We start from the raw sequence: 24243 nt of genomic DNA on the forward strand, positions 1-24243 counted from the left end.
GAAAGAGGGAAAAGATGAGATAAAGTTCGATAACTCATGTGAAATTGTGATATTCGATATCAAGAGGTTATCCTCAAGAAACAAGCGAATGACATACATAGTGAAAGTTTTTTTTTTTTTTCAGGGAAATTATGGGACATGAGCTCCGATGATTGATTGTAATGGATTAGGGGCCTGTTTGTTTGTGTTCTTTTTTTGTTCCCCGGAACACAATTTATTTTCTTTTGTTCCGGAGAACAAAAAAAGAACAGAAACGTATTTGTTTACATGTTTATTCTCGAGAACAAAAAATTCTATTTTTTTTGTTCCGGGGAACAGATTTGGGACCGAAATAAAAAAAAAAAAAGAAAAATTTATTTATTGTTCCTAAAACACTTCCAAGAAACAATTTTGCTCTCTCCTATTTTTTCCTTCTCTTTCTTTTCTTCTTCTTTTTTTTTTTTTGGCCGCCGCCGGCCTTGGCCATGGCCGGCTACCCGCCCGAGGCTCGCCATCGAGGCTTGCCTCGCCATGGCTGGGCAAGGCCGCCGGCCCTCATCAGCCGGTCGCCGACCATGGTTGAGGTCGGCGACCGGCCAAAAGGAAGAAAAAGGAAAAATAAAATAAAAAATATTTAAAAATTAAAAGAAACAAAAAAGTTATATAAGTTTACAAAACATGTGTTTTTTTTTGTTTTTTATTTTTTATTCTAGGAACATAAATTATACAAGTTTACTAAACACGTTTTTGTTTAAAAATTATTCTCTGGAACATATTTCTGTTCCCTAGAACAATTTTTGAACAGAAATGTTATCAAACGGACTATGAGGTATGCACGGTCTCGGTGCAAGTTGAACATTGTTACGTTTCGCCGTGAGCATCCCATAAATATATATTCAAATAATTTTTCAAATAATTTTTGAGAGAAACCTTCTCATGCACATGAAATCACTTGAAATTAAGCTATTAAAACACGTCTCCTGTTACCTTTTCCATGCGGTCACTAATTTCATGTTACTAAATTTTGTTATGTATATCTATCATAAATTTATCTTAAATTCTTTTTTTAATCATAAAATTATGAATTGATACATTTGTAAGAAGTGTATCATATGTTAGTTTTCATTAAATTTTATCATCAAATTATTAAGTTAGGTAATTCGTGGTAATTGACGAACATATTAGGGGTGAGCATCAATCCAAGGTTAACCCTAGATCGACTCTGGATCGGCCCAATCTTGTAGGTCCTGATCTGGTTCCTAAGGGGATTGGACTAGTCATTGATTTTGGGATTCCTGTACCAACAATGTGTGGGTTGGTTCTTGATCTTAAGAATTTTGGATCAATCCAACCTGCACCTACTCTGACTATATATATATTTATGACTCGAGAACCATCGTATAGCCGGCGGCTGGCGAAGTAAACCTGGGGGCACTAGCGCAGGGACCCATCTCTCACGGCACCCTACTTAAGTCGTGCAATGGGGGCGAGAAGTTTTGAACCTCTCCCCTCTCGGATGAGGGGGCAAGGCGCGAATCAACTCGTCCACCGCGGGGTGGGTATATCCAAAATATATTATATGTATATAGTAAATATTTATATATATATTTTTATATATTCCCTAAGTCAAACGGCATCAATAGTATTAAATGACTTCTCACGACATCCAAAACGGTGTAAACAACATTAAACAACTCCTCATGGCATCCTCCTCCAATACTTGTTCTTTTATGTTTTATTTGTTCTCTTAGGGCGCGTTTGACAACGATTACGTTCTCCTGAACCGATTCGACAAGAAATGATTATTTTTATTCCGTTCCCGAGAACCGATTCCGAGTAAAAAACGTGTTTGGTAATCGTATAAAATTTTTGATTCCTGGAATAGAATTGCGTTTGATAACGTGTCCATTGATTCTTCCAAATTATTTTTTTTATTTTTAAATAATTTTTCTTCTTTTTTTACCTTTTTTCCTTTTCTTTTTTCATTTTTCCTTTTTCTCCTATTTTTCTTTTCTTCTTGCGGCCGGTCGCGGGACCGCGGCCCGGCCGGATGAGGGCCGGCGACCTCACCGGCGTCGCCGGCCCTCGCGCGCCCCCCTCGTCGGTCGAGCCGCCCGGCCCTCGCCCGGTGCCGGCGACGCTCGCCCGGCCTCGCCGAGCTCGGCCTCGCCCGATCTCGGCGAGGCCGAGCGTCGCCGGTGGACAGCGGGCCTCGCCGGGGCGGCGAGCCCGCCCGGCCACCTGGTCGAGCTAGGCGAGCCGGCCGGTGGCTAGGCGGCCTCGCCGGTGGACGAGCGGAGCCTCGCCTGGCCGGGCGAGGCCGCTTGGCCACCGGTCGAGCTAGGCGAGCTCGTCCCGGTGGCTAGGTGGGCCTCGCCCGGCCCGGCGAGGCTCGCCAATGGTCAAGCGAGCCTCGCGAGCTCGCCGGACCTCGCCGGTGGGCTGGGCGAGCCTCCCAGCTGAGCTCGCGGGACCTCGCCCGGCCGGGCGAGCCTCCGGCGAGCTCGCCCGGTCCGGCGGCCGGTGAGCCTTCGGTGAGCTCGGCCCCAGGCGGCCCAGCGGCCGGTGGCGGCCGGGCGGGCGGTGGCGGCGGTGGTGAGCGCGGCGGACGGCGGCGAGCGGCGGCGGGTGACGGTCGCGTGATGGCGGAAGGAAAGAAGAAGAGTTTTATCGTGTTGATTCTTTTTTGATTCCGGATGTAGAATCAATTTTTTTTTATTCTCAATTCTACTCCAAAACTCGATTCAGGGAACAAATTTGTTCCTGAACAAAATTTTTACCAAACGCGATTCTCGTCCCAAACCGATTCGGGAACAAAAAATCGAATTAGTCACTGTTTGGAGTGTTGCCAAACAGGCCTTAGTATTCAATTTGCAAAATCAAAAGAAACAACTTTCCTACTTGCCGTTCATTCCCATATTGCCTCATATCTCTATAAGCGGTCTTAATTGTTTTTATGGTTTATTGCTTTTAGTAGGTGTGAAATTTTCATTGTTGCCTTATCTTAAATTTGTTGAATATGTATTGGAATTTATAGTTTGGTAGTACAACGCAACATTGTTGATAGATATGTAATTTCAATTGGTAGATTGCCTTTTGAGGGAGTAGAAAAAATGAAACAGAAAAGTTATCGGTTGATCTTGGGTTGATCCTAGAACCACACCAAGCCCATTGGGTCAATCCATTCCTCGGTCCAAGGTTTAATAAGGTTGGTCCTTGGTCCTAAAATTGAGGACCGATATCTGTAAGGGTTGGTTATGGGGTTAGTGGTGGACCGGCCAAACCTAGATATGCTCACCCCTAGGATATATTAGTTTAGGGTTTTACCTTTAATTTGTCACAAGTATATCGGTTTGTAATTTTTTGTTGTATTAATCAAACATAAAATTATAAACAAAGAGCTGAAGTGCTCTCATTTGAAGTAGAACTTGTGTAAAATAAATGCTTGAAGTAGCTATGCCAATTTCAAATAAGGGATTGAAGTGATCATAATAATTTTATATAAGACTTTAACCTTGCCAATCATTGACCGACTAAATATTCCGATCGATCGATGGCATTTTCATCAAAAGATGATTTAATTTTAAATTATTATTTATTTCATTTTCTCTTTTCTTTTTCTTTTCGATATGTGTCAATGAGGGCCCAAGACCCTCGCCGGCCATTGGGTGAGGGCCGGCCTTGCCGAGGTCAACGAGGGCAGCCCTTACCTATGGCTTTTAAGGGCTACCTCCCTGGGGCGAGGTTGTCCGTTGCTAGCCGCTAGCGAGGCAACCTTCATTTAGAGCTAGCAAGGGCTACCCTAGCCCAGCTCTCTTTAACAGTCAGTGCTTGAGACTAGCCATCAATGAAGAAAAAAAAGAAAATCAGAAAAAAGAAAGAAAAAATTCAATAAAAATAAATGACGAAAATGTCATTAATAGATTGGAAAGTTAAATTTTTATTTAAAATAAAATTCATTTTAAGGACTTATTAGGAATTCTTTTCATAATCTAATTTAACAGAAGTTAAGGAGTGTAATTTAAAAAAAAATTAGTTTGGGTTTTTAAGTAGTCAAAAAATTAACTCAAAAATTTTGGCGGTTAAAAAATTAATTCGTGACGAATTTATTACAGATTTAAGATTTTTTTTTTTGGGGGATATTTTGTCGAAGAAGGAAATTATATTATTTTACTGAGCTTCCAGTGACTTCTAACCCAGGGACTCCTTTAAATTCGGAGAGGGGGCGAATGCGAATATGCTTCGATATCTTGCAGTGTGGTGCACCTGCGGGATGGAAGGTTCTAGAAAGACTCCAGAGTCTTCCCCGGGGGTCAAACTCCAGAGACGTGGACGAAGGAGGAGGGGGCCCGATCTCGCGTCCGCGAAATCTCCACCGTCCGTTCCCGGCATCTCCCACGAAGCTGCCCTTCCCTCCCTCTATAAGAACTCCCCCCGCTTTCCCTCTCTCTCTCTCCACAGCCTCAGCCACAGCAGCGCTTCCTTCCTTCATCGTTTCTCTCTCTAGATTCCTCCGCGCCCGCGCCGGCACAGGCACAGGCACACCGTCGCCGTCGACCGATCGCCGCCGATTCGGGATCCCGTTCCTCCGACCGACCGACCGAGCGAAACGAGGGGGGGCAAGATGTTCGGGCGGGCGCCGAAGAAGAGCGACAACACGCGGTACTACGAGGTCCTGGGAGTCTCGAAGAACGCCTCCCAGGAGGACCTCAAGAAGGCGTACCGGAAGGCCGCCATCAAGAACCACCCGGACAAGGGGGGCGATCCCGAGAAGGTAACCGTCACCGTCACCCGTCCTGAATCTGCGTCGTCCGTCCTCGCCGGCGGCGATTTTTTTGGGTTGTCGGATGGCGTGGTTTGTGGCCGGTTTCCGGCGAGGTTCTGTGGTCGGACGATTAATTTGTTCCTGGTTCGCGAGGATAGGTTAGGAGGGGGTTGGGGTTGGGATTGCGATTGCGATTGAGTATATTCGATGCGCTCATGTTATTAGGCATTGCGATTGAATTGCGTGGGAAGGTACGGAGGATTCGTGTGGAACAGGGACTGAATTAGGCGGGCCGTTCTAGTGGAGGTTTGAATTTTGCTTTTTTTTCCCCATGAGATATCAGCTGAATTTGCGAAGAACTGGTTTGCTAAGCTTGTGTGGTTGGTGATTTGCCCATAGTGAGGTTAAGGTATCTTAAAAAGCAGTACTTGTTGTTGAGACGGAATTTGATTTTGCTGTCGTTGAGCGAAGTATGGGGAGCTGTCTCTTGAGTGATGGTGGTCAGTTGTTCCTTCGTTGGAGTAAAGCTTGATGCTTTATGTGTTTTCACTGCAGTTCAAGGAGCTTGCGCAGGCATATGAGGTCTTAAGTGATCCTGAGAAGCGTGAGATATACGATCAATATGGTGAAGATGCCCTCAAGGAGGGAATGGGCGGTGGTGGAGGTGGGCATGACCCATTTGACATTTTCTCGTCCTTCTTTGGTGGAAGTGGATTTGGAGGTAATGACTTGCTCATCGGCACTGGCTGATGCAGGCCTCTTTTAGTGGGTAACGCCTGTTTAGTGGGAGTCTTGTCAATTGTAGATGCTTAAATGTTGCGATTTTCATGTGAACAGGTGGAAGCAGCCGAGGACGTAGACAGAGAAGAGGGGAGGACGTGGTTCATCCCTTGAAGGCGTCTCTGGAGGATCTCTATCTTGGGACTACAAAGAAGCTATCTCTCTCTAGGAATGTGATATGTGTTAAGTGCAATGGGTAAGCGTTGCAATGTTTGTTTCACTGCCTTTGGCATGCTTCAGGGTCATGTGGGGTTGCTCACGGAACTCATTTACAGGAAAGGATCGAAGTCTGGTGCGTCGATGACATGTCCTGGTTGCCAAGGGACTGGTATGAAAGTGACCATTAGGCAGCTGGGTCCATCCATGATCCAGCAGATGCAACAAGCTTGCAATGAATGTAAAGGCACAGGAGAGACCATTAATGAGAAGGATCGCTGCCCGCAGTGCAAAGGAGACAAGGTTGTCCCAGAAAAGAAGGTGCTGGAAGTTGTTGTTGAGAAGGGTATGCAGAATGGACAGAAGATTACATTCCCTGGTGAAGCAGATGAAGCTGTATGTATTAGTTGAATATTAATTTGCAACTCCATAGTCTTTTAACTGGCCCGGTTTCACAATTTGAATCATCATTGATTGGACTTTCCGTTTATTGCTTCTGTGCAGCCGGATACAGTTACAGGAGACATTGTTTTCATCCTCCAACAAAAGGAGCATCCTAAATTTAAGAGAAAGGGCGACGATCTCTTCGTGGAGCACACCCTTTCTCTCACTGAGGCTCTGTGTGGCTTCCAGTTTGTATTGACTCACCTGGATGGCAGGCAGCTCCTTATTAAGTCAAACCCTGGGGAAGTTGTCAAGCCTGGTATGCAAATGATTTATAATAAGACATGCGCTGTATTTTACCGTAAGTTGTGGACCTTCCAATGCTAAATTTTGCGTACTTCACACTTGCAGATTCTTTCAAGGCTATTAATGATGAGGGTATGCCGATGTACCAAAGGCCCTTCATGAAGGGGAAGCTCTACATTCACTTCACTGTGGACTTCCCAGAGTCTCTCAGCCCTGAGCAGGTCGAGGCTCTGCAGAGTGTGCTGCCGCAGAAGCCAGCGTCGCAGCTGACGGAGATGGAGCTGGATGAGTGTGAGGAAACAACATTGCATGACGTCAACATCGAAGAGGAGATGCGGAGAAAGCAACAAGCGCAGGCTGAAGCATACGATGAGGATGATGATATGCCCAGCGGCGCTCAACGCGTGCAATGCGCCCAGCAGTAATATGGTCCGGTCGTAAGGTCTCAAAACAACTCCGGGAGGGTATACTTCGGGTGTAGTGGGTGATGAATGTTATGCCTAGAGGTTCTTATGGAGTCGATGGGGAATAGTGATGTCAAGCGGCTTCTGCCCCCTGCACTTGGTCCTCTGTATTTGGACATCTGGGTGGATGAAGGTTTTACTATCTTTCTTAACGTGAGTGACAAATTCAAATATAGCTGTGCTTTTCTTGTTTCTTCTCGAGGCCATTCTTATTCTACGAATCTCCATGTCCCAAGTTTTGTTTGGCAGCCTTTTAAAAATTGCGCCGGGTCGATAAAACAGATCATTGTTATTTCTTGATTGACTTCCAAAATTGATTTACTTCTAGTTGTCAGTTCCAGGGCATTGATTCTCGGGATGGGCAACGATTTTTCCCAGTTCAGGAATTTCTTGGCGTTAGTCCATGTTCCATTGCACTCGCCATTTCCTGGCCGATTTAGCCGACCTCTTTCTGATTCAAATTTTTCAAGAGAGATTTTGATACCCAGTCCATGGTATCCTTTCGATTTTCTTTCGATTAATTATACATCGATAGTGGTATGGTACTATCGATTTTCTTTCGATCAATTATTCGTCGATAGTTGTAGCAACTAACTTATGGATTTGAATTAGCTTTATGTATTATTTCGGATTTTTCGATTTTCTTTTGGTCAATTAAACAGCGATAGTTGTAGCAATTAACTTACAGATTACATACTATTTCGGCTGATTTTTCCTAAAGCCGTCATGGGATCAAATGTCAACATATCCGGAAAATCTACTAAATCAAATTACTTACATTTTGAAGTTCGCGATTCACGTTTTCTTTCGCAGTGGGAGTTCATTGGTATCATTCATAAGACGTCTAATACATCATCTTCTCAACTAAAACCTTCTGGACACCTATCGCAGAATACAGAGTACGATGGCCAACTAACCTCTTCCTTCTAGGCAAAAGAGAAAAAATAATTACCTAACTAACGAAGTCATGTGCATGGCTTGTCTGGCGGGTGATACAAAGGGACAAAGGGCGAGGGCAATGAGCCACTCCATGATTGGTTGGTTAGATGGACAGTCGTCCTCTAGAACACTCCATCATCATTACAACCTTTGAACAGAGAGAAAAAATCTGTCCCGAAGCAAGTACACGACAAGCGCCTTCCTTCCTGGTGTCTGCCTCTCCTGCGTGTGGGAATCTTTCTCCCTTTTCTTATCCGTGCAACGAGGGATCGATGTCTGCTCGAGTGTCCCCCTCCGGGAACCACTTCACTCTGCCGCTGGTTTGTCCCCACCGGAAAAGCTCTCCCTTTTAATCGCCAAGATCGCTCCTTTTCGTAAAATCAAGAAATGGGTTCGCTCTTCTGCATCCTCGCGTTCGCTCTCCTCTTGCCTCTCGCTTGCGCCACCAGCATCAAGTATTGCGGTCAGTCTTCTTCGCTCTTGATTCTGTTCATTTCTGTTTTTGGTGTTCTTGATGATTGATAGGCTTATATAGAATCCTGTCCTACTGGGTTATGATTGAATTGTTTTGGCAATTGTGTGAATCGATTCCTTTCTTCTGTTTTCTTCTGGTTTGTGACTGCAGATAATTCTGGGGACTATGTCGTGAAGGTGAGCGATGTTAAGATATCGCCTAACCCAGTGGTTCCAGGCAAGCCGACCACCTTTGACATCTCTGCTTCTACAGGTACTACTTTTTAAAGATCTTATAGTTGTGTACTCTGAATGAATCAGTCCCTTCTATCCTTCTGTAGAATGGGAAAATCTCGGTTTTTATTGTACTGTTATTGGACTCTTCTTCTGTGTTCATGTGGGTTAGGAGCTTGTTGTCACTCATCATTTGCATAGGATACTAATCCCCTGCATCACGGCGCCTAAATATGTGTTTCTTTATTGGGAAATTAGGAATTTACTGCACCTAGCTTGAGGATAATTGCGATGTAGTGTCTGAACAAGTTTGCTCCTGATTTCAATTCTATTGCTTGGAGGGTTTTGCATGATTGGAAGCCAAAAGGTTTTTTTTTTTTCTTTTAGACTGTCAAGTGGAGGTCCTTTCTTCAGTCAATTTAAGTACATCGTACTGAAAAAGAGAAAAAAAAAACTGATGCTTGCTTTGCAATGAAGTGGGTATAGGGATATTTCTTTTTCTTCCCAGAATGAAATGTTATCATGCGAATGTTCTGTCCCTTTTCTTGTGGGCTAAAGAGTAGAGTGTTAACTTGTTGATTATGATGAATTGCTTACCCAGATCCATTGCTTCTGCCTGAATTGGTTGAAAAACCTTAAAATGTCCAATATCATTCAAAGTAGCATTTTGTGATGCCTAGTCATATGCTTAGAGCGTAATTTTTTGCTTCCCTTTCCATGCAAAGACTGGCCTATGACAGTTTAGGGATTGCAATCACTTCTCAGAATATGAACAGACATCTTTGCATATGGGGGCCTAGAAAGAGGCCTCTCAGAGAAGTAAGGTGGAGAAGAGGAGGAGGATGATAATAGACCCGCTAGTTGACATAAGGTCATTAGCAAATCTGTGACCTTAGCTTCTTCAGAGCATAATGGCATGATGAATGTGGTTTCCTTCAGACGCAGTGTATGGAACCTAGTTGATTTGCTGCTACTGCTACTCATGTGGGATCCATCTCATTGCGTCACTTATTTGCAAGTTGCCTTGATTAATCTGTGTATTGATTGAGGATAATAATTCTTTACTCCAGTCTTTCATGAATAGTCGAAGACAGGTAAATTTTGTGCGCTGATCCTGACTCAGTTGCCCTCTTCTGCGACATGTACAACCGCACTGGTCATCTTTTATAGGATATACTTATCCGAGACCACCATAGTTCATACGTCTCTTGCTAGTGGGGATATATTGGCCAGTCATTTGCATGCTTGTGGATGCTTTTCATGCATATATGCAATGTTGCACCCAGCTTAGTCATTTACCTGTCATTACACTTGTTGCTTCTCTTTTCAAGGTCAAAATCTCTCCAATGGAAAAGTGGTGATACGAGTTACATATTTCGGGGTTCAAGTCCATACGGAGACCCACAATCTCTGCGAAGAGATATCCTGTCCTATCACAGCAGGAAAATTTGTGCTATCCCACACCCAAAGTTTACCCATATTTACTCCTCCAGTAAGTTTCAAATGACTACACATGCTTTGATATTCTTGTCTGTTGCCTTTTTCCAATGTGATTATGTTAAAGACAATTTGAAATTTTCAAGGTAGCAATGCTAGATAGTACAATATGGCCATCTGAGGATTTGTGTTTATCTGGCTTGTGTGCCTATTGATGTTTCAAGAGAGAGATGCTGAGATAGGTGGCCTTTTAGTGAATTGCCATTAGCTTATATGTGTAGAGTCCCATGATGAATTTTCGCGATCCAGTTTTCATTATTACTTGACAAGTTCACATTCGTCAAGTGCATAGAAAGTCTTAAACCTTATGGAGGTGAGAGGATATTGAGCTGCTCATATTCATGAATCTCATTAACATGCAGGGCTTGTACACTCTAAGGATAACCATGGAGGATGAGCTGAATCAGCAGTTAACCTGCATCAGCTTCAATTTCAGTATCAGATTCGGATCTCTGGTCTTCAACAGTTGAAAATCCCCTATACCCATATCTTTAGGCGACTTCAAAAGGTCGGATACTGCTTTCTTTTCTGAACATGATTGCCCCATGCCATATTTCACTGTATTTCCTGGTGTATTATTCTTCTGTATCTCGAAAGTACTTTGTATCTCCCTTGTAAATGAAAATATGTTTGCATCTAGACGCCTTATAGGTGCATTGCATGTCATAAGTCATTTCAACTTCAGCTGTCTCCGGATGCCAGCAAAGGCGCCTTTCGTAATCAGATAGACAGGAAGATCTACATGACACTGCAAAGAGAGCATAATGAAAGATAGAGGCATTCAGCAGCTAGCAGAGAAGTCATGCATCAAAAGCTGTCATTCTTTGAAGGCAGGGTATAATGGCCCGAAAGATGTATAGGCAGTGAAGATACGTTGTCAAGCAGTTTAGGGGGGGTCTTATGTTATGCTGTTCGATTGGGTTGAAATTACTTCAATTTGATCACTACTTTTTTTCCACCTGAGCTAGTTTGGTTCGGTTTCAGCTCCCCAAGGAGAACCAAATCGAACTGATGTTATTCTGCAAAGCGCTTGGATGACATCTATGAGTTTGCATTGAGTTAGGAAGCACCACATGCCAAAGTAATACAACCAGTTCCATCGATGGAACCGGCTTTCATGGCCCGTGCCTCATTCAGCTCGTTCCAAACTGAAGGCACGGTCCTTCCACAGTTGTCTTGTACTATGGCGCTTCTGGATCTTTCATCATCGATTGAATTAAAAAGTCATCTTAATAATTCAAGTTTAGTGTCTAATTTATAGAGTTCAAAAGACCCCTCGACTAGCAAAAGCTGCCATAATTTGCAATATGAGTTTCATTATGCAATGAAAAATCCTAATTATTGATTAAAGGGATTGATTTTTTTTTTGAAAAAATGGCAATACTGTTATGCACACTTGGTTTCTCATTACTTGTTCTTTAATTAGTTAGGAGGTCCGCCCGAATGTATATTTTTATTGATATTTTGGTATTTTTATATTTTATTTTCATATGTGTTTACATATTGTTGTTATTTGTGTTAGTTGTAAGAATGTCCTGGGCTTTTATGTGCGTAAATAGTGAAAAAGAACAATATTTAAGTATTAATATACTCATGAGTGTCATATTCTTTAGAAAATCTAAATTTAGGACTATCTTTTTTTATCTTTACTCGAGTTGAATCGCTAGCCTATGATAAATGAACGCCAAATGGAAGAGTAAATACATGAACATACTAAAATATTACCGGAATATAATAAAAAATATTTAAAATAGATACAACTTATATTTAATTATATGCTATAACTTTTTAGTACTTGTTTTAACTTCATTTCAAACTTAACTAATACTTACTCTTTATAGGGAAGATATATTTGATCTTTTTTACAATACCATTTCACTTCAAAAGAATCCTTTCAGTTTTAGCTAATTTTATCATCATCCTTAAATAAAATACCATGTAACGAAATAAGACGTACTTTCAATCAAAAATAGTCCGACAAGAAGCATTTTATTTTATGTTAATACCTTTTATTCGACCAATACCCCCAAAATTTGTGACTAATATACCCTATGAAAAATTTAATACCACAAAAAAATCACAAAAATTATTTTGTAAAATCCCAAATTGATATATACCCTATGAAAATTAGATTAATACCCGTGTCATGTTATTTAACTTTCATGAATGGACCTAGACTTAGAACCGGGAAGGAGAGTAAATTTACCAGGTATGCATCCCACGACGAAGGCGAACAACCCCGTTCAAGCCCTTTAGGGAATCACTCACCCTTTAGTTCGAGCCTAGAGACACTCGAACTATAAAAACCTACCCTAAATTTCTTGAAGGATCCTTTGGATGAAGAAATTTAGAAAGCCATGGAAGATTAATTTTATTCGACCATAAAAAACCACAAAGACACACGGGGACCTAGCTCACGGGTCGGTAAATTTGTGACTAATATGACCCTCTGAAATTCCCTAGCCTAGTGCTAGATTGAATAGTGATGCCACAAAAAGATCAAAAAATTATAAACTATGACAAGTCTTCTAGGAGATGTGCCTCGTACTTCTGTTCAAAAGGTCTTCGGTGAGAGGATTTGGTTCAATCTTGACGAGGATGCTTGTTCATGAGCCCAATGTGATGCTTCTTCTTCAGCCCGAGTTTGTATTTTCATCTTCTTGAAGGTCAATTCTTGGTTGAGGCCAATTGGATGTTATTTAAGGATGTGTCCATGCTTTGGAATTCTTGGGAAGGTCCTCCAAAGCGTGCATAGGGGTCAAGTGGATTGGAATGTTCTTCATTTGTCATTTCGGGCTCTTGGGAAACTTGTCTGTATTGTCCGAGTGCTTCCTTAGCTTCTAGTGCTAGGTCATAATGATCGCACGTAGTGGGTGCATTATTCAAATATCTTCGGGAATGGTCTTGTTTTCTGACATATGATTCTTTGGAGTTCTCGATATTCGTTTTCACGAGTCGAAGATCTAGGATAAGATCTGTAAATCCGAGCTTCTCGACCGTTCAAGTCGGGTTTATAGGATGTGGTTCCTATTTCCGGTGGTGCATTTAGAATGCTTCCATTATTTCTGCAAAAATTCCAAAGACGTCGAAAAAACGAGGATGGTATGGACTTCGGGGTTTGGCGTCATCGATCTCGGTTCTTTTTCTAAGTCTTGTTTCCAACACGTAGGGGATAGAACCAATTTAGAAATTCTAAAAGATTTCTATCACATTCCTTTCAATGTTTCTTAGAGCAAGAATATCCTTGTGAGGTTAGCAATGAATCTTAAGTTGGGATTTCAAAAGCTATTAGATACTTATTGGTTAAGTACCATAATAACGTTTTGGTACTCGGAAAATCATCTTCCTTCCGGATAAGAGGATGAATGAATGGATAATTCATATTTAACCCAAAAGGATAGAGAATCGAACCTCCATTGAATCGAATAGGTGCGTGTGGTTTTGCCACATGAGGTTCTCCGGGTTCTCGGCAAGGTCGTTCTGGATTTGCTTTGAATAATCTCTGGGGGTATTTCCAGCTTTGTGAATCTTTGATGTTCTCGATTTTGTATTTTACTCCATGGTTGAGTATATGGAAACGGCCTTTTGATATACATGTTGATCTCTGCTGGTGCCTTTGGCCTTGATAAGAAGTCGGCAAGTACATTCTTCTTTCCGGGAATATGCTTAGTTTCAAAGGAGTATTTTGAAAACCATTCAGCCCATCTAAGCGGTTGTGAATTTGGAATTTGCTTTTGTTTAAACTCGGTCATCGAGGGAAAGATGCCATGTCTAATTCCACCAGGAAATGGTGGCCAATGAGATGAAACTCGAACTTTTTTATTCCATTTTTGACTGCTAAGATTTCTTTGAAGGTGGAATGGTAATGCATTTTAGCTTGAGAAAACTTTCCACTCTTATGGGCACAGAGAAGTCTCTTACCATCAATTTCTTCAAAAAGAACGGCTGCCCAGTATTCATCAATGGCGTCAGTTTGGAGAATCCGTTTACCTGTTGATGGTATTTGTAATGGTGGAAGATTCTGCATAATTTCTTTGAGTTCAGCAACTGCTTTGGTCTGAGCTTTTCCCCAAGGTGGGGAATTCTTCTTTAGCATGGATTGCAAAGGAATCAGAAGCTTTGCAATATTTGGGACAAAAACCACGAGATAGTTAATTATCCCAAGAAATTGCTTGGACACCTTTGTTGTGAAGTTATCTGAGGAAACTTCAATAATTCTTGAGCGATATGTGACCCTGGGTAATATGTACCTTTGTTAAGGTGCATACCAAGAAATTCAATCTCTGTCTAGGCAATATTCATCTTCCTTTGCGAGAGCATAATACCATGCTTCTTTACGATTTCTGCAAACTGCTCAAGGAGTTGGCGGTGTGGCTATTCATCGGGGCGTAGAGCGAGAATATCGTCAATGTATACAGGCACTTGATAGAATTGGTTGGAAGATGCGACACATGGCCTTTTGGAAAAGGGATGGTGCTACTTTTAAGCCAAAAGGAAGAACTTTCCATTGGAAGTGTTGGTTCGGAATACAGAATCCTGTCTTGGATCTGTCTTCAGGATGGATGCCCAATTGCCAAAATCCAGCTTTGAGGTCGAATTTGGAATAGATGTGGGCTTTGATTAGACCATTAAAGAGTGAGTCTCTAGATGGTAAAGGGAATTTATCGTCTTGGAGGAAAAGATTGAGGGGTTGGTAGTTAATTACCAATCTCATTTTCCCTCTGTTTTGCTCGGCACGCTTATTGACATAAAAGGCTTCACAAGCCCATTGTGAGTCAGAAACTTCAATAAGGCCTTGTTGCAAAAAGTTCGGCATTCCCTTTGGGCTAAAACCAAATGTTCTGGTTTCATTCCCATGTGGCTCGCCTTGGTTGGGTTTATGTCTTCATTTTTTTTTTTTTTTGAAGGGAAGGCGAACAAAGAACTCCGGGTTTTTCCACAAAGGATGAGAGCACTTTTGAGCAAATTTTGCATGGGATTACGAACAAGATTCTAGCAATTTTTGCATAATTGGGTCTAGTAGACTCATTTCAATGGAAAACAATCTCTGGATATTAACAAACTCAGAAAATTGATATTTATATCTAAGACATTTTCCAGGAATGATGCAAAGCTGGGAGATTTGAGTCATGATATCCCACCCAATTATCGGATCTTTATTGGGAATGTTAGATCCAAAATCTTTGCGGTTATGGAACAACTGCGGGAAGAAGCTGGATAGTCACGAGTGGTTCTAACATTTGTGGAGAAAGTATCTCCGACCTTGAATTGAAGTATCGGATATAAGGGGTCCAGAATTCTTCAGGAAGAATTTTGGTATCTAGGATAGAACAACTTGCTCTGTGTCAATGAGAGCAATATAAGGTGATAGGCTTAGCAAACTTTGATGTAAGGATTTTACGGGGAAGTGTGGACGGTGAGTCGGCTCGAAAATATGTCGTTTGGTTTTGGGACGATGGTGATATGTGGAAAATTTCTTGGACTCTAAGTCGACTCATTTTCACTTTGGAAGTTTGGTAAGAGGGAATGGCACAAAGAGTTTGGTCGGATGGTTCTTCATCGGCGAGAATAAGGATTCAATATCATCATTTTCGAGAGAAATACCTATTTCGTTCTCAATATGATGAATTAGATGATTCGACCTTTTTGCTTGAGGACAACTTTTGGCAAAGTGTCATTTCGATTGCGAGATGTAGCAACGATTTGATTTCTTGTAGCTTGTGCGATCCCTTCTTTTGCGTAGGTATCGACATTTCTTCTTTTTCCGGAAATGCTTGGAGCCATGTTTGGATTTCTTTATCCAAAACTTCTTGTAGTGTTTCTTCTTTCGAGAATACTTGCCACATGTACCATCACAGTCTTTCTTGGAGCATTTGATTTTCAGCTCCCGACGGAACAGGGCCGATTCAAGGCGCTTGTCATTTGTGATGTATGTACGCACCATCTTGCGTTTTAAGCATAATTCTTCTAGGCATAGATGGATCTCTTGCTGTATTTCCCCTAAGGGAATATCTTGTACTCGTCTTTGCTTTCCAAAGAACGATCTTTCAACTATCTGGAACAGTTCTTTCGGGATAGAAGTAAGGAAGACATGCTTCAAATTTGGGTCTGCTCCAACTTGATAAAAGGTTTGAAGCATTAATTTAAAATGCTTATCAAGATGTTTCTTACGGAGGGAGCAGCATCTTCTTTCAAAAAACTCTATTCTTTTTATCTCTATGAGATCACCGGGTTTTTCCACAAAGACATGATATAAGAGAGTAAGGGCATGGCTGAAATTAGGTGACATCGGGAAATGAATGCGGTCTGTTCTGAAAGTGATTGCCACCAAAACTTCAGGCTTCTGTAAATCTTGTAACAAAATTGTACAAGACATCATTCATATCATGATTGGTGATAGATTGGGTCTTTAGCCATGTATGAAATTCTTCAAGACGGTTTGGCCATTTCTGGTAAGGAATGTCATCAATGGTGAAGAATTGTTTTGATGTAGTGGACACATGGGGAGTGGAGTTGCGAGTAGGATTGCTTGTCGACCCATTTCCATATCGAGAATAATCGACTCCATGTCATCATCGGTGGGTCGGCCATAAATATGGATGAAGTGGCGGTGCAAAGGGGAGGGTATCGGCTTGCGAGGAATTGAGAAGGATGAGGAGGAGGAAAAGGATATTGAAGACTACATTTCGGTATCATGAGAAGTTTGTTCTACTTGGAGCAAAGTCTTGGTAGGATCGGGTTGTTCGAGCCGTTGGATAACGAGTCGAGGTTCTGGGTGCCTAAATCCTTTAGAAAAGATTCTAATGGATTTGATAGCATCATACCTGCTAGCTTTTCTCTTATAACAATGGAACTTGATCTTGTAGTTGATGCTTTTTCGGTGATGCCTTTTCTTTTCCCCTATCTTTCTGCGGGGTTTTGATACGATTAGTAAATTTGCCATATCACGGTTCTCTTCTATAAGGATCGGTGGAATAGTGGCAAAATGGAGGTTTGAGGTGGTGGGGTAAATACCCGGTTTTAACGGGAGGTGCTAATGGGTCAATGGTCCGAACCTTCCTTCTTCAAGAAGCTGGATTTGGGTTTTGAGCTTTTCTATTTCGGCTATGGACTTTCGAGATAATGGTACCCAAGATGTTGTCCCGATTCCAAGGCGTGGAGCCTTTTAAAATTCGAAAGTATCTTCTTGGTACTTTCATCATACCTTCGGAGATCTTGTTGCACATTTCCAATTTTGGAGTCAATTGCCTTGAAGGCATTGTTTTGTGCTAACATAGTCTGCGATTGCCAATTTAGAACAGACTTCGGCGGCGAGGTTTTTTTTTCGTTTCCCATGTTCATCTATATCGGTGGGAGTAGGAATTTTAGGAACATGGCGATATCGCCATGAGGATCAATAAACTTTTACGGCGGGGAATGAGAGTTTAGAACTTTCCTTGACAAGAGGAGGAAAGTCGGTATCTGAAACATAGCAATAGAGGAAGCGGATGGTACTTCTTACGGAATTTCGAGGGGGTAAGAATGCTTCTTAGCCCATTTAAGGATTGGCTTATAGAATGGAGAGAGGACTTGCTTTTTCTAGGGAGGAGATGATGGTGGTGTTTTTGGTAGATCTGGTGAGTCTGGGATGTAGTTTTAGACTCGGTGGTGGAGGTGGTGCATAAGAAACCATGAATTGGTATTTGTCACATTCACCAAGAGTATCAACGGAGGAATCTCCGTCTAAGTACCTTTGGAACATCTTATCCTTTGGTCTTTTCCGTCGAGGTGGGGGTCTTGCAAAAGGATCTACCTCATCGGGGGAATTTGTACAGTGAGAACATTGACAAAAAGGATCCCAAAAACAATGACTATAATTGTCTTTATAGTAATGAACAAGATGTCCATCACCATCAAAATGCCTAACATGCTTCTTCGGATCTGGCTCAGAAATAGATTGAGGAACACATGGTTCAATCATGAAGAGGGTTTGGAAGATAGAAGGACTTTCTTCCTTTTCCTTGCCAAATTTGATGGAAACGGTTCCATCTTTTTCCTTACGAACTCTAAGTCCGTAGACGGAAAGGTTTGTTGTCTTGATGTAACTTTTCGTAGTTGGTAATCCAGGTCTGGGAAGAAGCTTGGCCAACGTATCCTTTGGGATCTGTCTAGGAACATGGATACAGGATGCCTGGTCATTTTGCATGGAAATGAACAAGGCATCTTTATTACCATTGTTGAAGTTGAGGTCAAGTGCATGGTTTTGTATTCGATAAACCATTTGGTAATGCAATGTTCTTTCTTTCTGAGTCGGCGGTTTGAGGGGCTCCGGTAAGTTGAACTTGGACTTTCATAAAAGAAAATGGCTTGGGGGTTTGAAAGGGCGATGTTGAAGTTGGGATATAGAGTGACAAAGACTTTCACATTCAAAATAGTTTGAACGATCTGCAATGCAAGCATGCTGATATTGTAAAAACACAGTGTCTAGCAATGCTACTCTTGCCACAAGCGGCAAACCTTTTCGACCATGGAAAGTTAGAGCAAGACGAAACAGACTCCATAATGGACATGAGTGTATCCCTGTTGAGCCCATTATGCAGGAAATTCTAGAGGGATGCGGAGAGTAACAAAATATTCCTTTTCGTGCAGAGAATAGGATCTTTGGTCGAATTTAGAGGATTGGACATACTCTTTTACTTGCTTTGGGGTTTGGTGAATAAGTTGGCGGATGGAGCGGATAGGTGAGAATGATGAGGTTGGTTTTGCGAAAGCAGAATAAGGGTTCATGAGAGGAAGTTGGGTTTCAGAAATCTTAGTTTCATCGCTAATAGAGACTTCATAAAGATAATCTATCTTTGAAGCATTAGAGACACGAAACTCAGGAGGTGTTGAAGATGAAGATGAAGGTGCAAGAGAAACGGTGCTTCGAGGATTTGCAGTTACGTAGACATGATGAGAAGAGATCTTCTCAGCTCTGGATTCACCTATCAAGCGCATGGTTCTGTAGGAATAGGATCTTTGGTCGGAATTCCGGACCTTCAAGAAGATGAAAATTCTGGAATTCAGAAAGTATCTTCTTGGTACTTTCATAATACCCCCGGGAGATTATTCAGCAAATCCGGTACTTTCATAATACCCCCAGGAGATTATTCGGCAAAATCGAGCGACAGCTGACCTTTTAACTAAAACTAACGGTGGGTAAATTTGTTTAGTTTAGGTAAATTTGTCAAAGGTATACAAGTTTGGGATTTTTGATGGTAAAAAAATAGTTTTGGTAAATTTGTCGCGTGTGTACAAGTTTGGGGTTTTGAATGTATTAACCATTTATTTTTCTGTTTGATTCCATATTTGTCCATAAATAAATTCTTATACTTAATTTTTTTTTTTTTTTTTCTTTCTGTACTTATTTCATTGGATGAATGAGTTTCAATTTGATAGGCCAAAAGCTCACCTTCTTGTTTAGGCCCAACCTCTACAAATTAGGGCATCGGAAATTCCAGATTCGGAGCAAAATTCTCGCCCCCTTCTTTATCTTCAAAGCTCCCGGAGATTCGAAGGAGATTCGGGGTCGATCGGTGCTGCTGAGAACGACGAACTTCCAACTTTCTCTCTCTCTTCTCGCCGCCGTGGAATACCCGGTCGGAGCTCGAATTACAGACCGCCGTCGGAGGTTCGTGCTTTCGTCGATTGTTCGTGCACCATGTCCTTGAATTTGAATTTGTCTTTGATTTTTCCGCTGGAAGAGCGGTGTTTGTATTTCCGGCGGCGAGGGAAGTGACCGAGAACGGCTGTGGGAGTGGGGGTGGGGACTGCGGAGTGTGGAAGCGAGATTGGTGGTGGTGCACTATAGTTGCAACGCAAAATTCAATCGAATCAGTGAAAAATTTACTGTTAAAATGCTAGGATGTGATTTCATGGGTAAGTTAAATGTTGGGAATGCGATAAAAATTTTGACTTGGCATTCCTTCTCATATTGGAGCTCTACTTTTGAGCTTCGTGTGTATGTAATTGGGAGAACAAAAGCTAGATTTTTTTTGCGATTTAGGCCTCATTTGGTTGATCTTGTTGACAATGATTCTCCCTTGACATGCCTGTTCTAATTCTATTCGTTTTTTTGCGTCGTGGATTTGTCTGGTTTTCGACTTCCATGTGAAGGGTAAAACTGGTTTTTAATGTACAATGACATGCCTGTTCTCATTCTATTCATTTTTTCTGTCATGGGTTCGTCTGATTTTCAACTCCCACGTGATGGGTAAAACTGGTTTTTTGATGTACAATTGTTTCTGATTGTTTACGATGTTTGGTCCAGCCTTCCCTACTTTAGAAGCTTAGATTCTTTTCATTTTTGCCAGAATTTAGTTCTTTCTTTTCTGATGCATAGGCGATTGTCACATATATCGGTTGGGCAATCATGTTACCTTGTTCAGATGTAATGTCGCGTCAGCATTTTTAGAGATTACTGTTAGTTTCTCAAACTTCATTTGATCGTTGTATTTGTCAGGTCTAGGCTGATATCGTCGTGATTACTCTGTGAATAGGAAAAATGAGACGACAGGGTCAATATATGAATGCAGGGGCAGATGCATATGTTGCTGCTCAGATGCAGCATGGTCAGCAGATGGATCATAATTCTGGTCAGTATCAAGGGGAGCTAGAAGCCTTCACTCCTGAAAGGGATAATACATATGTTACTCCGAGAGCAGATGGACACCGTGGATGGGAAAGGGATGGATCAGAACCATCAAGTGCATTGGCTTCTCATGTGCTTTATGAAGGCGAGCTCTCTCTCGGTGGACACACACATACACATGCACTTGCTTGCAGTATTCATGCACACATCCACATTCATAGGTCACCTAAGTTCTATTTATGATGCTGATTTGTCTTTGGTTCTACTAATTATCCACATTTGAGGAAACTCTTTCTGATTATTATGGCAAAGGTTGTTTTGATGACCTTCAAGTTTAGTTCTTCCTTCTAACTTTTAGTTGATACATTAGTTAAGGATTTTGCCTGGAGTATTTGGTCTAGAAACTTGAGTTTTTTAGTATTTTCGTACTAGTAATAGACAACTTTCGCTGTGTTACACCTCACATGATTCTTTGTCATTATTTTGCTTTGGTACGTGGTGAATTTGATCTTTTCCCTGATTATTAACTCATGTATTTGAACTGCATGCACGCAGCACGACAATTCATATTTTAAAGGACAGGCATGCTTCAACGAGTTTTTAATGTAGCTGTGGCTAAACATATTCAAAACAGTTTCCTAATAAATCATTTCTCTGTAATTGTTGAAAGGAGTTTTATGCACCTTCTATCGCTCCTCTTCAGTGTATGACGATTTTTTTTTTAATGAATAATTGACTTGATTGTAACTGAATATTGCTATCCGTCAACTATAGTGCTCCTTCTGATGGTGTTCTGGACTTCTTATGCCTTGTGCAACATGCTTGTACTGATGCAGGTCAGAGTGGTGATGCATCTAGATCCTACTACCATGGCCAGAAGCCAGATTTAAGACTCACTTTGGAGAAGCAAGGCAACAATGATATGAGACCCCAGACCCACAACAAAGATGTGGACCATGGATATGAGAAAGACCCATTTTCTCAGACTTTTGAAGGTCTCGAGCAGAAATTTCTTGATGACATTATGAAGTTGGCTAAAGAATTGAACGATGCAGAGGATGCTGAAAATGTTAGACACAGAGAGGTGAGCTGACCTTGCCCTTTAAAGTGCTTGTCTTTTTGATAGCCTTATTTGCTTTTTTAATTGGAGGAAGTGTTTATCTGTCTATGTTGTTTGTTTGTTTTATGGATATTGTTCCTGTGTTTCTGCAAACATACTGAAGAAGGTTTTTTTTTTTTTTTTTGGTAATTTATTGTTTATCTTCATCTATCGTTGGGTGGGTGGGTGGGAGGGTGTGCATGTGTGAGAGGGAGGGAGGGAGGGAGAGGATGGGAGGGAGAGGGAGGTTGGGTCAAGTGACAGTGACCTGGGCATCCGAGAGCTTGTCCTTTTGTAGTAATTAACATCCATAGAGAGAAGCTGCAGTGTACGTTGTTCTCATCCGCAATGCTGTGGAATTCCTGTTCATAAAGCCGTTCTAGCTCTTTCGTAAACTATGAGTCATGTTAGTATGGCAGTTGGGTCTTTTTTAGCTCACATCGATTGCCCATTAGCTTCTTCTGATGGTTCCAAGGGGTGTTTTGGATGGGGTGTTAACATTCAAACTGCGGATGGACCATTTTGAAGGTTAGCTGCTAGTGTTGGGTTTTCTCAAAGCACAGGAAACTCCATTTTTCTGTCTTTCTGACCATTTCTTATAAAACAGCTTACGTGTTTTCTATAATCCGAGAGGTCATTGAATATGGAATTGTTGGGAACACCTAATGTTTGAATAATATCTCTAGGCAGTTCTTATTATCTCATGAACGATTACCTTTTTCAATGAGATAAAACCTTTGATTACTTGCTATCTGAACTCCTATACAAAAATTGGCGCACTTATAGATGAGTTATTAATTTTTCTATGGAGCTGTGTTACCCCTTCTTCAAAGTAGACTCTTGGAAACTTCTAAACTAAGGAAACAGAAGCCACAGATGTGGCTTCATAAAGATATAGTGTGATTTAGATCCTGCTGCTAACATCATGAAACATCCCTGAAACAAGCTACCTAAAGTCAAAGATCTATGCAAATGCATTACTGTGGAGTGCACTAACTGTCGGAGAAGTAAACTGATGCTTGAATTATGTAGTGACCGATGCATAGTGTACAATAAGCTATTGGTATGTTATTGTTAAAATCAAGAGATATGGCATATTAAGATGGCTGGTACAGATTTGTTGATGTTCCACAAGTTTTGTTTTCAGATTAGGAAATTTCTTATACTGTGAATTGCCGCATTAGCTTTTATTTAGTTCATGATTTCCTATCTTGATTCAGCTCGTTTTGCTTAGAAGATGTCGCACGAGATGGTTCAATTGCATTAAGAGTGCCTTTTTGGCATTCTTCAAACATACTCTCATTTGATTTTATATTAATTCTTGCGCTAATGCAATCGGTACTTACATGTTTGTCCATTCCATTCGCCAGAAAATTAATTCTATCAATTCTCAATATCAAGAACAGCTATCTGTTCTCCGAACCCGACATGCTAGCCATAGAGACGAGTTCCTCCGGAGGGAGTCGAGCGCGCGGCAGCAACAATATCAGCAGGCCTTGATGGCCAAGTACTCTAACAGCAGCATGGGGCCAAGGGATACTCAGGGCTTCGGGGGGATCCCCAGCTCGGCAACTGTTGGGGAAGCCTACCGACCCTATGATAATGATCAGTACGATTCATTTGAAGACCGGCCACGTTTTTACGGGAGCGTGAGGGACCGTTTGGAGCCTAGAGGTCCGTACTCTGGGGGCCGTGCTTATAACACAAGCTCACGCTTTTACTGAACATCAAGGAGTAACTTTGTTACTTAATAATTCTCTTCGTTCATCTGTACCCAACTTCACTCATACATGCTGCTTATGCCGCCGAGGAGCGATGATTGTACCAATGTAGTATGTAGTCTTGTCTCCTGCGGCTAGCTGGCTACTGCTCATTTCTTGTTATCAATTCTCAGTATTTGGTAAACTATCAATCTCCGTTCTACTCTCTCTCTCCCTCTCTCCCGAACTCTAGGCGGTACTAATCAGAGCCCTTTGTTAACAGATTACGCCCTTCGAGTAGGAGCAGAGTTGGGGGTGTGGCATCGCGACCACCGCTTGTATTCAGGTGGTTTCGGCTCTCACCCACGACCGCATGGAGCGTTGGCATTGCGCCCGATGCTTGGCAACGGCGTGGCGCGTGACACGGCCGGAAGCGGGACGAGTTTTAGGTCGTTGGGCAGGGGCAATGAATTTCCGGCGACGGCAAGTCAACTAGAGTAGGAACATTTTGAAGGCGGGGATGGATATTCTATCTGGATCTTTGAATAGTGGTTGGCCGTACGTTGCCAGCCATTCGAAAATTATGAGGCGGAAAGAGAGTCCGAAACATACTTATTGTCGACAATAAGAGGTGGGGGAAACAATCATAAGTATGTAGGTGCATGTGGATTTAGCTTAGAAAACCAGATTAATCATGGGGATTTTTTTATTTTTATTTTTTTAAATTTTTTTTATTCATGGGGATTTGCTAATTAAATCATCTTGACAAACATTACTTTTTGTAAAGCAGAAAATCACGGCGATCTAGTTGTTAAACGCGTGACAAAGAAGACGGTGGGAGATTAGGGTTTTATCAGGTTGATATCGGGAATTTCCAT

The 24243-nt window shown here is 41.8% G+C and overlaps 3 protein-coding genes across 5 annotated transcripts; all 3 read left to right on the top strand.

Annotated features, from left to right (window-relative positions):
- Positions 1-4422: 4422 nt before the first annotated feature.
- LOC104421364 (dnaJ protein homolog) lies at positions 4423-7038 on the top strand. Its single transcript, XM_010033273.3, has 6 exons — positions 4423-4753; positions 5300-5465; positions 5582-5720; positions 5800-6076; positions 6185-6383; positions 6476-7038. The coding sequence occupies exons 1-6, from the start codon at positions 4604-4606 to the stop codon at positions 6793-6795; spliced, it is 1251 nt and encodes a 416-aa protein (XP_010031575.1). The 5' UTR covers positions 4423-4603; the 3' UTR covers positions 6796-7038.
- An 810-nt stretch (positions 7039-7848) lies between these two features.
- Positions 7849-10997, top strand: LOC104421366 (putative phosphatidylglycerol/phosphatidylinositol transfer protein DDB_G0282179). Its single transcript, XM_010033279.3, has 4 exons — positions 7849-8236; positions 8399-8500; positions 9792-9952; positions 10320-10997. Exons 1-4 carry the CDS (start codon positions 8161-8163, stop codon positions 10425-10427), a joined length of 447 nt encoding a protein of 148 aa, XP_010031581.2. The 5' UTR covers positions 7849-8160; the 3' UTR covers positions 10428-10997.
- An 8387-nt stretch (positions 10998-19384) lies between these two features.
- On the top strand, positions 19385-23588 carry LOC104421365. 3 transcript variants are annotated; one of them, XM_010033275.3, is made up of 4 exons: positions 19385-19606; positions 20438-20711; positions 21403-21650; positions 23036-23500. In XM_010033275.3, exons 2-4 carry the CDS (start codon positions 20480-20482, stop codon positions 23387-23389), a joined length of 834 nt encoding a protein of 277 aa, XP_010031577.2. In that variant the 5' UTR covers positions 19385-19606; positions 20438-20479; the 3' UTR covers positions 23390-23500. The 3 variants fall into 3 exon arrangements, with proteins under 3 accessions (XP_010031577.2, XP_039159921.1, XP_039159922.1); XM_039303987.1 differs by having other exon boundaries at positions 19386-19606; positions 20475-20711; positions 23036-23588; XM_039303988.1 differs by having other exon boundaries at positions 19386-19606; positions 20511-20711.
- The last annotated feature ends 655 nt before the right edge of the window (positions 23589-24243 follow it).

Source organism: Eucalyptus grandis, chromosome 10, assembly GCF_016545825.1.
Source record: "Eucalyptus grandis isolate ANBG69807.140 chromosome 10, ASM1654582v1, whole genome shotgun sequence".
Lineage (NCBI taxonomy): Eukaryota > Viridiplantae > Streptophyta > Magnoliopsida > Myrtales > Myrtaceae > Eucalyptus > Eucalyptus grandis.

What these genes read in the sequence shown, in the direction of transcription:
- LOC104421364 (XM_010033273.3), top strand. Translation starts at nt 4,604, where the DNA reads ATGTTCGGGCGGGCGCCGAAGAAGAGCGACAACACGCGGTACTACGAG. An exon ending in TGGTGGAAGTGGATTTGGAG is followed by an intron (nt 5,466 to 5,581) that starts GTAATGACTTGC and finishes TCATGTGAACAG; the next exon opens with GTGGAAGCAGCCGAGGACGT. An exon ending in ATATGTGTTAAGTGCAATGG is followed by an intron (nt 5,721 to 5,799) that starts GTAAGCGTTGCA and finishes ACTCATTTACAG; the next exon opens with GAAAGGATCGAAGTCTGGTG.
- LOC104421366 (XM_010033279.3), top strand. Translation starts at nt 8,161, where the DNA reads ATGGGTTCGCTCTTCTGCATCCTCGCGTTCGCTCTCCTCTTGCCTCTC. An exon ending in TGACATCTCTGCTTCTACAG is followed by an intron (nt 8,501 to 9,791) that starts GTACTACTTTTT and finishes TCTCTTTTCAAG; the next exon opens with GTCAAAATCTCTCCAATGGA. An exon ending in TACCCATATTTACTCCTCCA is followed by an intron (nt 9,953 to 10,319) that starts GTAAGTTTCAAA and finishes ATTAACATGCAG; the next exon opens with GGCTTGTACACTCTAAGGAT.
- LOC104421365 (XM_010033275.3), top strand. Translation starts at nt 20,480, where the DNA reads ATGAGACGACAGGGTCAATATATGAATGCAGGGGCAGATGCATATGTT. An exon ending in TTCTCATGTGCTTTATGAAG is followed by an intron (nt 20,712 to 21,402) that starts GCGAGCTCTCTC and finishes GTACTGATGCAG; the next exon opens with GTCAGAGTGGTGATGCATCT. An exon ending in AAAATGTTAGACACAGAGAG is followed by an intron (nt 21,651 to 23,035) that starts GTGAGCTGACCT and finishes TCCATTCGCCAG; the next exon opens with AAAATTAATTCTATCAATTC.